Here is a 13312-nt window from a genome sequence, read left to right as displayed (position 1 = left end):
ATTGAAGACTTAGGCCTACATATCTATATGACGGCAAGCCTTTGGTTCTTATCCAAGGTGAGCTTATGTAGGGTAAGGATTTTTGCACACTAGGACTTTCGTGGGCAAAAATAAATAAAAACCATGCAATTAAGTAATGAAAAGCACACCAAAAAAAGGAACCTCAAAGCAGATAATGGTAAAACAAATGTATTCAAACCAAGGCAATAATGACTCAATCAAAACAAAATTACACACAAATAAGACAAATGCTTTGACAAAACTAGCTAAATCATGGTAATTTAAAAAAATAAAATAAAACCAATCCTGAGAAATGTTAAAGCTACAAATCTTTATTAATCATTTAGCAAATATCTCAAGATTAAACCCCACTTTCTTACTTAAATTATACAATATAAAATGTAAAGAATTCCATACTATGCTAATCACATTTCTCTTCCTGACAGTCAGTGTTTGCCTGACTGTCATCCTCAGCAGAAAGGCCACAGTCTTCTTTACAATTAACCATTAAAAAAAATACCTAACACCTCAATAATAACAATATTTTGATGAAAAAAAACAACCGCTGTCACACTACAATAAGTGTGATATTGTACCATACAGTATATACACACGCAACTGTGTAGATTTCGATTAGCCAACAAACAAAAGAATTACATTTTGCAGTTTTTCAACTAAGGAACAAAAGGTGCTTCTGATTATTTATGGATTGTTTCATTTTTATATAAAAAAACACAAATAAACCAAACTACTATCAGCTGACTATCAAGTATTGTAACCTCCCCTGGCTGATTTTCCAGCAGCATGGAACATGGAGGGAAACCTCAGGAGTGAGGGGATTTACAACACCTGGATCAACTATTTGTCAAGTATTCAGCAAGTGTGAAATCAATGACAAGTGTGGAGAGGCTTGGGGGAACATAACACAAGGCTTGGTAAAAGACGTGTCAATCTTGGAAAGAGCTACGTTCTTGATACAGAGGCAATTGGACACACAAAAACAATGCAAACATGCAGCTACTGACTTCCAGGCTAACTGTATGGAAGAATATAGGATGTCACTGGGACACCTTAGAGACTAATAACAAAATGCTGCGGTCTACTTTAAGACAAGGTCTGCTAGGGATTGATGAGACAAAAATACTGGCCTAAACTGAACTATTTAATGGAGAGACGGGGAAGAGGAGAAATACTCAACAGTGAAACATGCACACACCCATATCTACGCACAGGTGCATAGTGAATAGGCTATAGATCATGATTAAGACTGGTGCAAACACACTGTTTTTACATCATGTTGATTTGACTAATAGCGACTCAAATTAGTTCTAAAAAGTGTGCAGGCTTAAAAAAAATAAACACTTTTCCCTGGGATCATCATTTCAAAATTGCAATAAAATAATTCTTAAGGCCACTCTCAAGCTTTCTGGTCAGCCAGTTTCAATTTAGCATACCACTGAAAATCTTGCTTAGCAACAAATGTTCAACATAACTAGTTCTTTCTAACTCATTTCACTTTCTAACCCTCTAGGTAGCCATGGATAACTAATTATTTATGCATACACACAATTGTTCTTCACATTGTAAGTCCTACATTCATGTTCCAATAATTTTAAAGAATCCAGCAGTACCTCAAAGGAGTACATTACATAAATACTAAATAAAATAAAACGCTTAGGCTCTTCCAGTTATTATAACTCCTAATGACACAAAATTGTATCGGGATAACTTGTGATGTTCACGTTCTATCTTGACCTAGTACTTAATCATCACTACAGCACCAACAATGTGAGTAAAAAAACGAAATCATATTAATCACAGAGTGTTATGAATGGAGGATTACTAAGAGTTTTATAAAACAAAATTTTACAACACAAAACACTCTTTGGTGAAACAAAAAGGCATGCACAATCATAAAATGAGCAGAAAAGGCAGCGACCATGACAAAGGACATGCATCTTTGAGTCAATTTCGACATGTTCCTGATTCAGGACCTGTCCCACTAGAGTATTTGTTAAATTATCAGGTCCCTCACTGTTGGCAATGTAACTCAAATTGCTCAGAACTATATCACATAACCTTTCAAAGGTGGCCTTTCATCAGCTGCAAACCAAGTCATGTACCGTTAAGTGGAAAACACAGACGTTAGAGGGTTTTATCAATGTGATTAAAAACCAGGTAAACCCTCAAAAGGATTCAATTTCTGATAACGTTATAGTCTAGTTGCCTCAAAAGTTACCTCCTAGGAAAGATATTTATGCGTGCCAGCACAACAAGTGGACTTCTTACTTGTGATCACATTTGAGGAAACTTGCATCAGCTATATGAAACAGCACAGCACGGGATAGGCCCATTGAGGTACACATGCATTTTTTAAACATATTATGCAACAGAATTGTGAAACCCACCTTGAATGTGATAACACTTCATCAGCAGTCTTATAAAACAGCACATGAAATGTCAATGTGCTGCAAAGAACAGGCTGTAACAGTATGAACTTGTTGAAATTACTGGCATGTTGTCATCAGACTATGGCACATCTTATATCAAAAGCTAAAGTACATTTTTGCTCTAAAACACCAGCACGTTGGGAGATAATCAAACACAGAAATAAAGTCAAAAAGAGTAAGCAAAAACATTCTAAAGCCAAACTGATCAAATTGGTAACCATCTCCCCCTAACCTCCACCAACAACGCAATCTCTAAAACAAAATATCTTTCATTTTTTATTTAGTAATGATCTGTCAATTTTCATGATTTCACCTCCTGTTTCATCTGACTAAATACTGGGCCTGATTTTTTGTTGATCAGCATAGCAGCCTATCTGCATTCCCTTCACTCCAAGCCACACCTCATCCAAAGCAATAACAATACGTGTATCTATAAAGAGGGACAGCCACTAACACTTCAGAACCCCTCAGTATAATCCCAGGCACGTCCTGCCAGACAAGAGAAACCTTGTTTGTAAGTGGGAAATCCTGTCTTATTTCTTTGCGATGTGGTAATGTGCCACGTGGTGAAAAGGTGTCAGATGTACAACACACACACAAACTCTCCATTCCCTTTACTCTGTGTGACCTTAGTGAGGAAGGCATTTTATTCTGCCTCCTGCCCAGCACTCCAAATTTGTAGTCTCTTTTTTGTCCTCTTATCAACATTCTCCCCTTGGATCTTGTGCGCTCTCCCATCTGTATGCTTGCCTTGTGTCTTTGATGTCACTTTGACCCCCCCCCCCCCCCCTTCTTCACAGTCTCTTGTCCTTCATGTCCCCGTTTCCCCCTCGAACTTATGTTCTCACAGCCGACAGAGGCAGAAGAGTGTAGGGATGAACACACCGAACGCCACCAGGATAGGGAACATGAGGCTGCTATTGTCGGCCGCATACGGGTTTGGCGTTCTGGGGCCTGACTGGACCTTGTACTTGGGAGCTGTCGAGGTACTCTTCTTACCACCCTCCTCGCCTACCTCAGTCTCCTCTTCCTCCTCCTCCTCAAGTTCGTCACGTTTCTCCAGTCCAGGGTGAGGCTGGAGTTTTGGTACATCTGAGATGCAGAAAATATAGAGGGGGCTGAGATTATGGGTTTAAAGATAGTGTAAGTGAAAATAGAAAGGTAATAAAATATTTTGTCATACAGAACTTGAGGACAATGAGAGATTGTGATGACTTTAGACTGGATTGTGCATACAATTAATTGATTCATGAGCAAATGAAAAATGTTATTGAAAATGGGATAAAAAAAGAGCAAATATTCCAACATATATACAACATGCCATTACAATTCATTAAAGAATTATAAAGACAACATCTTAGAAAATGCTGTTTTTTACTGGCACTGTTGAATATTCTCCTGTTAAGATTGATGAGGCTCACCATCTAATGTCCCTTTCATCACGTACAGAGCACAGACCTTGGGGTTGTCATAATAACCCTGAGAAAACACAGGGCAGGTTATCAGTTCCCAGCAGATAAAGCCACGTGTCAAATGAACATTTTGAAAAACTCTATCCTACCATTATTTGTAAAAAAATTAATGGCATAGAAAAAGCCTAAACAAACACACATTCAGAGTTGAATGTAGGTAATAGTACATTTTGTGCTTGATCGTCTAACTTGAGGACACTTCTGATTTTTTTTGTTTTTAATGAGTCAGGGAGGAGAGGAAAAAACAATATTCACTGACACACTTCAACTCACCTTGACAAACTCCACAGTGAGCTTGCCGTTGAAGGTGGACACCTCTCCCTGGACACTCAGCTTACCGCGGCGTATGGAGAAGGGCACTATTTCGTCATGAGCTGTACTGTGACCGACCCGCTCAAAGATATCCAGGTCTTTCACCACCACATGGTCATTAAGACGCACATCAAATACCTGTAGAAAGGATAATTTCAGTCAGCCAGATTCGCAACATGAAAATAGCATGGGAGGCCTCCCTGTGGTGCAGTGGTCTAAGGCACTGCATCGCAGTGCTAGCTGTGCCACTATTCTGGGTTTGAGTCCAGGCTCTGCCGCAACGGGAGACCCATGGGGCGGCGCACAATTGGCCCAGCGTCGTCCGGGTTTGGCCGGCAGGGATATCCTTGTCTCATTGCGCACTAGCGACTCCTGTGGCGGGCCGGGCGCTGTGCACGCTGACACGGTTGCCAGGTGTACGGTGTTTCCTCTGACACATTGATGCAGCTGGCTTCCAGGTTGGATGGGCACTGTCAAGAAGCAGTGCAGCTTGGTTGGGTTTCAGAGGACACATGGCTCTAGACCTTCACCTCTCCCAAGTCCGTACGGGAGTTGCAGTGATGAGACAAGACTAACTACTACCAATTGGATACCATGAAATTGGGGAGAAAAAAAAAGGGGTGAAAATACGAAAGAAAAAAATACATGGGAAATCCTCAGTCCTAAGTGAGTAGTAGTAAGTAGTATTTATAGATTACTAATAAATCATTACTTTGCAATAAAACATCTGTTGGAATTATTTGTTAATTTTGAGACTATCAACATCATCATCTACGTTGAACAATCTTTGCTGCCAAATTAGAATAACATTTTACTGGAATAACAGTTTACTGGACAGAACTTTGAGATCTAAACAGAAAACATATTATGATGATTTGATTGGATGGCTGTCATACCTTCTGCTGAGACTGTGCAAAGTAGACTTCTGCATACTTCATGACTAGTATGTAGTCTCCTTCCTCACGAATTGGCACTTCATAGCCAAAAGTATCCTCATTGTAGCGTTCTGTCTGGTAGAGAACCTGGTCTTCAGGACTAGAACGCAATATGGGCAGACGGACTCCATAATCTGATGCTAGAGGGAAATACAAAGAGTAAATTGTTTACTACGTTGTCGATTTATAAGCAATTGAGTCGCATTTGCACCCAACACTACTCACATAAGCTTACAAAATACAAACCCATTTGCTTACCCATCTACTGGAACAGTAGTGATGCCGGCATACATTTAATTTCTTGTACTGTATTTGCACACAAATGCTGCAAACAAGGCAAATAGTGCATGCATTTTTATGCCTGATAAAGTAATGTAAAAAATGTGAGATGCAAACTTTCTGCCTAACCATGGTTTGGCATGTTCAAATATTAATGACTTATCTGTTCTGGCAAGTTAACGCAGATAGCCTAGCGGTTAAGAGTAGCCTAGCGATTTTAGAAACATGAGACAAACACTTTACATGTTGCATTTATACTTTGTTCAGTATATGTCCTGACAGACCCATTTGGTCTTTAGTTTTTGTAGAGTGGATGTAAGAAACAATCTGGAATGTCGCTTCTGAGTGAAGTGTTTTTCATCAAATGAATAGATGAACATGCCGTGGAACTAAGCAAAGTGGCGATCATACAACATCAAATAGGACGTTTCTTCACTGTATCATTTAGCTCATACTTTACTTTTAATTAATTACTCATGTTATTAGTTTCCAATTATTGCTTTTAAAGAAATACATGTCTGAATATCATTAGTTATCACAGTTGGATTAATTATTCTTCCATGAGGTGCATCATTTTCGAGCGAGGCACTAGAAAGTAATGCTGACTCTTCATTGGGTTAACCTGGTTAAATTGCGGAAGTCAAAACAATGCATGACTCGATTAGTTTGAAATATATTATTTATGAAAAATACACATCTGCAATCAGACGATTACCCTCTGCCAGATGAAAATATTTCACTTGCTTTTAGCCAAATAGTTAAACGTGTGGCTAATTTCACACAGATTTAACGTGTAGCTGGCTAGTTAGCTTTTAATTGAAATTTAGCAGTCACATTTGCAATAGGGAACTCTATCAGTATCATACAAAGTTAGAGGTTAGCTAGGAAGCTAATAAGGAAATGGCGATTCAGCAATGCCTAGACACTCACCTTTCCCAAGCTTCCCTTCCAAAGGATCCTTCTTAAAATGAATGCCATGCATGTCTGTGTGAGCTTCCCCGCCAGCGTTCACTGCCCAAATAACTCGTTCAGCAAGGTTTGGGCCCCCACCATCCGCCCAACAGTGTTCAGCCAGCAGCGACAACACCGCCACGACCAGCCCGGGGACCAGTGGGACTTTTACCCACCGCATTGCCATACACAGCTTGGTACAAGCAGACACACACCAGTTGGCCCAAGGAAGCTGTGTGAGAGAAGGCATCAATAGTAGGTAGTTAGCTAGCATAAATGACAGCACAAAACCCTCCCCAGATAGTCACATATATTCAGCTAGCTAGCATGTTCGCTCTCTGGCTAAGATTAACATTGATTGTGAATATGTTGAAGCTGGCAAACGTTCGCTAACTAGAATGTACGGTCAACACAGTTTACTCTATATAAAATGTAAAATACTCTTAGATCGAATTGCCTCGTTGGGCTTTACTACATTTAGCTAGCTACAGTACCTGTCTAGCTTGTTAGCTATCTCAGGACCTCCTCTAGCTCTCAGCAGCTGTGGCTAGCTGAATACGAAGTTCTTACGTTGAAAAATCCTTGGTGGAACTTGCTTCTATGCCTGTTTCCTGCTAAATGTTAAACCGAATAGTCCACAATCTACACTGCGGCTCTCATTGACAGTAATGGCCGTTTGGTCTTCTTTGCCAAATTGGTATGACTGACGTTGATTTCCATAGAGGCACACACATTGCATGAGGGTGTGAACGAACTGCTGGTTCACTGTACAGGAAGTGGATGACTGAAGAGACACCCAATCACATGTCATTATTGAAGTATTTCTACATATGTATTAAAAGTTTAGCATATTCATAGAATGCTTTGGATTCCCGAATCACATACAGTTCCATACAACCGCTGTATATAAACTTTCACTTTATTTACCAATGAGAGGGTCAAAGTTGATGCAAAAGAGACCGAGCTGAGGTTTGCTTGACGTGCAACGTTGTTCAGTTGGCAAAATGCGGAAGGTACACACAATTACATCTAATGGGAGTTATGTGATTTTATTAATTGTGTGTTCGAAAATAACCTTTAGAATACATAGATATAATATATAGATAAGAATTTCAATAAAAAAAACGTTTGCAGTTAAAATCTGCATATGTATTTTGTGCAAATTTGATTTACGAAAGTGCTCCTGTAAATCGCCATGGACAAGAGCGTCTGCTACATGGCAAAAAAATAAATTCAAGTAATATTAATTTCCCCAGATTTCCCTAATCACAAAATCGGTAGAAGGAAATGGCCGTGTTTTATGTCGTATTTATTGTAGGTGTGCTGCGTAAATGATCCGATCTCACATTGCTATGCGAAGTGTTTAACTTCTCGAGAAACCCATTAACAAGACAAGAAGGTTGCTGTATAAAAGCAACCGAAATATGTAAAACATATGTAAAACACTTTCTCAGGTATTTTGGGATCTGATTGTAGGCGCAGCGTTACTACAATGAAAAATAGCCTGGAACGCAACCGATGTTTGAAATATTGTCCAATCAGAAGAGTCCAACGCAGCATGCTTGCACTGCACTATGGGTTTGTCAAAAAAGGCCCTTGCTATCCGGGATCTTTGGGACGTACCTACCCACCATTGAAGTTTACATTTCAATTGGTTAGGTAGGAAAGGGATTTAGGCAGGGCCCTCCAATCCTGGTCCTATAGAGCTCTGGTCTAGATCACTCCAACCCTAATCTAGCACACCTGATTCTAATTATGAAGTGGTTGATAAACAATCAGGTTACTTACATCTACAGCATTGTTCTACAGAATAGTTCTCCAGGAGCAGGGTTGGAGAGCCCTGGGTTATGGTCAGTGGTAATTTTTAGCATGTTAATCTTGGTGGGGCAAAAAATAAATACAACTGGGATGCATGCTAGCAAAGCCACTACACAACACTAAACAATACATTAATTGCACTATACCACTGAGACACCTGGATATCAGATGATTACATTTCTCAATAACAGGTTATAGGCTACATGTGCACCACCAAGTCAGAACAGTAGGTGAAATTAAGGTGAAAATAGACCAAATTATTAGTGTGAGGCACATGGGCTACTAACAGCTTACTACACAACATACACTTAGCATTACTTAGCTACAGTATACATATCACACCATTTATGCAGCAGCATACAAGACATGTTTGGACTCACCTTGTTGTGCTGTGCTCACTTGAACAGTAAGGTGATGCGGCGGGTCTTGGTGGCCAAATTTTGTCATCAAAGTCTGGTATTCTCTGAATTTATGGTGCTTTCAAGACAACTTGGAACTCTGGGGGGGTTGAATCATGATGACGTCAGTGATCTTCAGGTCGTAGCTCTAGAAAGAAGCCCGAGGTCCCGATTTACAATTCAGAGTTCAATGAAAGTTCAAAATGTATTTTCCCAGTCGTAGCTTGTTTTTCACCGAGTTCCCAGTTGTCTTGAACTCACTAAAGTCAGATTTTGCCTTTCCGGGTTAAGTTGTTTTGGGCGTGGCACAAATCATGCTTCATTGACAGCATGGCCAATGTTGAATGTTTATAATTTTAAACTAGGAAAAGAGACCATTAATCTTAGACTTGGGACCACACAGTCACTCAACTGAATAGCAGGTTAATGATTGCTTTGCAATGCTTGCAGTTAACCACTGATACCTTACAAACCACTCATTGTTGAATTTGCGATTTCCAACTTCTTGTGTAATGTTTATTTCCAATAGCTGTTGAGCACCGATATATTTTATCTATAATTTCTCTTCATATGACAAGGATTAAAAAGGATTTGCCACTAGATTGTTGACTTGATTCATGATGATGACTGCACGATTTTGAAAGTATGATGTTGACATGATCAGTCCAACCCAAAGCTACTGTAGATATAACGTGATTTGATGTAATTGTATCTGTGGCCAATGACCTTGAGCCTTCATGGATAGGCACTTCTAATGTAACTATGGCAGCACCCAAGGGGCTTGAATTTTCAAGCTCTACAGTCGTGGCCAAAACTTTTGAGAATGACACAAATATTAATTTTCACAAAGTCTGCTACCTCAGTTTGTTATGATGGCAATTTGCATATACTCCAGAATGTTATGAAGAGTGATCAGATGAATTGCAATTAATTGCAAAGTCCCTCTTTGCCATGAAAATTAACTGAATCCCAAAAAAAACACATTTCCACTGCATTTCAGCCCTGCCACAAAAGGACCAGCTGACATCATGTCAGTGATTCTCTCAACACAGGTGTGAGTGTTGACGAGGACAAGGCTGGAGAATACTCTGTCATGCTGATTGAGTTCGAAAAACAGACTGGAAGCTTCAAAAGGAGGGTAGGTCCTTGGAATCATTGTTCTTCCTCTCAATCATGGTTACCTGCAAGGAAACACGTGCCGTCATCACTGCTTTGCACAAAAAGGGTTTCACAGGCAAGGATATTGCTGCCAGTAAGATTGCACCTAAATAAACCATTTATCAGATCATCAAGAACTTCAAGGAGAGCAGTTCAATTGTTCTGAAGAAGGCTTCAGGGTGCCCAAGAAAGTCCAGCAAGCGCCAGGACCGTCTCCCAAAGTTGATTCAGCTGCGGTATCGTGGCACCATCAGTACAGAGCTTGCTCAGGAATGGCAGCAGGCAGGTGTGGGTGCATCTGCACGCACAGTGAGGCAAAGACTTTTGGAGGATGGCCTGGTGTCAAGAAGGGCAGCAAACAAGTCACTTCTCTCCAGGAAAAACATCAGGGACAGACTGATATTCTGCAAAAGATACAGGGATTGGACTGCTGAGGACTGGGGTAAAGTCATTTGAATCCCCTTTCTGATTGTTTGGGGCATCCAGAAAAAAGCTTGTCCAGAGAAGACAAGGTGAGCGCTACCATCAGTCCTGTGTCATGCCAACAGTAAAGCATCCTGAGACCATTCATGTGTGGGGTTGCTGCTCAGCCAAGGGAGTGGGCTCACTCACAATTTTGCCTAAGAACACAGCCACGAATAAAGAATGGTACCAACACATCCTCCAAGAGCAACTTCTCCCAACCATCCAGGAACAGTTTGGTGACAAACAATGCCTTTTCCAGCATAATAACTAAGTGGCTCGGGGAACAAAACATTGATATTTTGGGTCCATGGCCAGTAAACTCTCCAGACCTTAATCCCATTGAGAACTTGTGGTCAATCCTCAAGAGGCAGGTGGACAAACAAAACCCCACAAAGTCTGACAAACTCCAAGCATTGATTATGCAAGACCTGCCGTCAGTCAGGATGAGGCCCAGAAGTTAATTGACAGCATGCCAGGGCGGATTGCAGAGGTCTTGAAAAAGAAGGGTCAACACTGTTAAATATTGACTCTTTGCATCAACTTCATGTAATTGTCAATAAAAGCCTTTGACACTTATGATGCTTTTAATTATACTTCAGTTTTCCATAGTAACATCTGACAAAAATATCTAAAGACACTGAAGCAGCAAACTTTGTGGAAATTAATGTGTCATTCTCAAAACTTTTGGCCACAACTGTATCCTTAGACTTGGCGGTGACGTAGTGTCCCCATGAGTAACAGAACACGGAGCCAATCATGACCCACTGCTCCGTGTTTCCTGCTGGCTTGCCCCACCACCACAGAAAGCATTGAGCTAGGCTGAAACACCTGCATTTTGGAGGTGCCTTACTCAAGAAAACAAAAAAGTGACCATGTTTGTATGCAGCGTTATTAACTCAATGAGATATACTTTTTTTATTTGTTTGCAAACTGACATGACACATTAATGCCAAAATAACATGCAAAACTTTGTATTATTTTTTTGGGCTAAACATGTGGGGCTCAAAACAGGTGGGGCTCTGCCCTGAATGAAGGGTCACCACCAGTTAGGGTTTAGAGTAAGGACGTTCCAAAGATTCGGATAGCACTGACCTTGTCAAAAAGTTGGGCTCCTGAGTGGCGCAGCAGTCTAAGTGCTAGAGGCATCACTGGCTTAATTCCAGGCTGTATCACAACCAGCTGTGATTGGGAGTCCCATAGGGCGGTGCACAATTGGCCCAGGGTCGTCCAGGTTTGGCCTTCATTGTAAATAAGAATGTGTTCTTAACTGACTTGCCTAGTGAAATAAAATACAAATAAAAAGATGACGAACAAATAACGTTGCCATAGAAACACTTGACGCTTATATTTCATGGAGGGCTCTGGTGTCATGTAAAAATCTTCCCAGAGTGAAATAGTTCCCAATCGTTCTGATTGTGTTGCGATAAGAACGGTCTGGCACAGATGAAAGGGGAAAATTATGTTATTTAAAGGAAGTTGCCAAACCTACTGTATTTTGAGTAATTCCTGTCTTCGAGGTGGAACCTAAACGAGAATTTCCCCTCGAAGACCGAGGAAGGCTTCTAATACATATTCAGGAATTGGGGGTGGGATCGTTGTGGTGATTTCCACGTGTAGCAGCTAAATGACAACAAATAGGGCACTGACTGACTGACAGCTGTCAGTGCAACTAGGTAGCATGCTAACTTTAGCCAGCTAATGAAAGTTCAGTATGTGAGCAACATTTCAGTTAAGTCAGGTGAAAATAATTATTTCAGAAAAAGACTACCAGCCTACCTGTCAAGAGCTGAGTCTCAGGTAAACCGTGCCTATACGAGCTGTTGAGAGTTGACGTTTGTCTGACTCTTGCCATTTTATAATTTCAGTGATGCAACCTGGACTCAGGGGTAGACGTAACATAGTAAATATAAATCCAAGACACTCCAATTAGTATGATATGTTACGTTTCTTATGGTATGTTTTAATTGCAATTTGTTGTGGCTAATGTTAGCTAGGTGGCTAACATTAGCTGAGTTAGGAGTTATGTTAAAGTGTTAAGTTTAGGGTTAGGTAACATGCAAAGTAGTTCAAAAGTTGTAAGTAGTTGCACAGTTATTATTGAGCTAAAATGCTAAAGTTGTCCTTGATTAGATTCGAACACGCAACCTTTGAGTTTTTGCCTTAAAGTGGAACTGACAGCATTTTAGCAACATGAAATGTATACAACCACAGGAAGTATATGACTGCTTTTTTTTTTTAAAGCGAGCACTTCGATATGGTCATTTTTACATTTGCATACTTTCATAGAATGTTTGGGGATTACATAGAGTAACGCATTTGTGAAAATTCAATAGCAATATAGTGTTTGAAAGCGGCCATGCGTTTGGACAATTGATATACAATGCAGTAAATAAAACGTAATAAAAATGTGTCAATCTTGTCCAGAACTGGACTCTACACAGACTGGTGCGCCATAGCCAATCAGAACTACAGTAGGCCTATATATAAATAAGCCATTTGCCACACGGACCTGCCATCATTCACTTTGAACTGGACTTTGTGTTGACAGACAGTAGCTAAAGCATGACTTTAGAACATTAGAATGCATTTGCCAAAATCCACAAAATCCAGCTGACTGGATTTCTGAAAATATGTAAATACCATAGTCGTCATCTTACATTTGGGAACTTTATTGATCAAAGAACCATGGACAGGTAGGCTCTCTCCCTTAGTTGCCTGTGCACATCAACAATAACAAGATCCACAACAAATGATAGCCAGAGCAAGATGAGCTAACGAGGGAACAGTAGATAAACCCTCTCAAATCGTTTATCAGTGCAGTCAAAATTGCACTGATAAATGATGAGGAATAGTAGCCTGCGAACCCATTCTGCCCACATTTTGACAACTACAATTAATTGACAATTTAGAGATAGGCTAACTGTGAATAACAGTCGTTCAAGTTCAGCATAGCTAGCTAGGAAAGTGATTAGCATTTCTTGCTAGCTAACCAAGTGATACCGGCATCTCTAGTTGTAGCCATCCGAAAACAATATTGGGAGAAAAAGTTGGGCACTCACCCACTTGTCCTATGA

General features: G+C 40.2%; 1 protein-coding gene across 2 annotated transcripts; it reads right to left on the bottom strand.

The window, feature by feature from the left end:
• Positions 1–173: 173 nt before the first annotated feature.
• Positions 174–7172, bottom strand: LOC135514192 (malectin-like). Of its 2 annotated transcripts, none has more exons than XM_064937482.1 (6): positions 6894–7172; positions 6379–6631; positions 5131–5309; positions 4196–4372; positions 3872–3929; positions 174–3542 (listed from the first exon to the last, which is right to left on the bottom strand). In XM_064937482.1, exons 2-6 carry the CDS (start codon positions 6584–6586, stop codon positions 3295–3297), a joined length of 870 nt encoding a protein of 289 aa, XP_064793554.1. In that variant the 5' UTR covers positions 6587–6631; positions 6894–7172; the 3' UTR covers positions 174–3294. The 2 variants fall into 2 exon arrangements, with proteins under 2 accessions (XP_064793554.1, XP_064793555.1); XM_064937483.1 differs by having other exon boundaries at positions 6970–7172.
• Between the last annotated feature and the right edge of the window lie 6140 nt (positions 7173–13312).

The sequence above is a fragment of the Oncorhynchus masou genome, chromosome 25, assembly GCF_036934945.1.
Source record: "Oncorhynchus masou masou isolate Uvic2021 chromosome 25, UVic_Omas_1.1, whole genome shotgun sequence".
In the NCBI taxonomy this organism is placed as follows: domain Eukaryota; kingdom Metazoa; phylum Chordata; class Actinopteri; order Salmoniformes; family Salmonidae; genus Oncorhynchus; species Oncorhynchus masou.
This window is presented reverse-complemented; position numbering and strand designations above follow the sequence as displayed.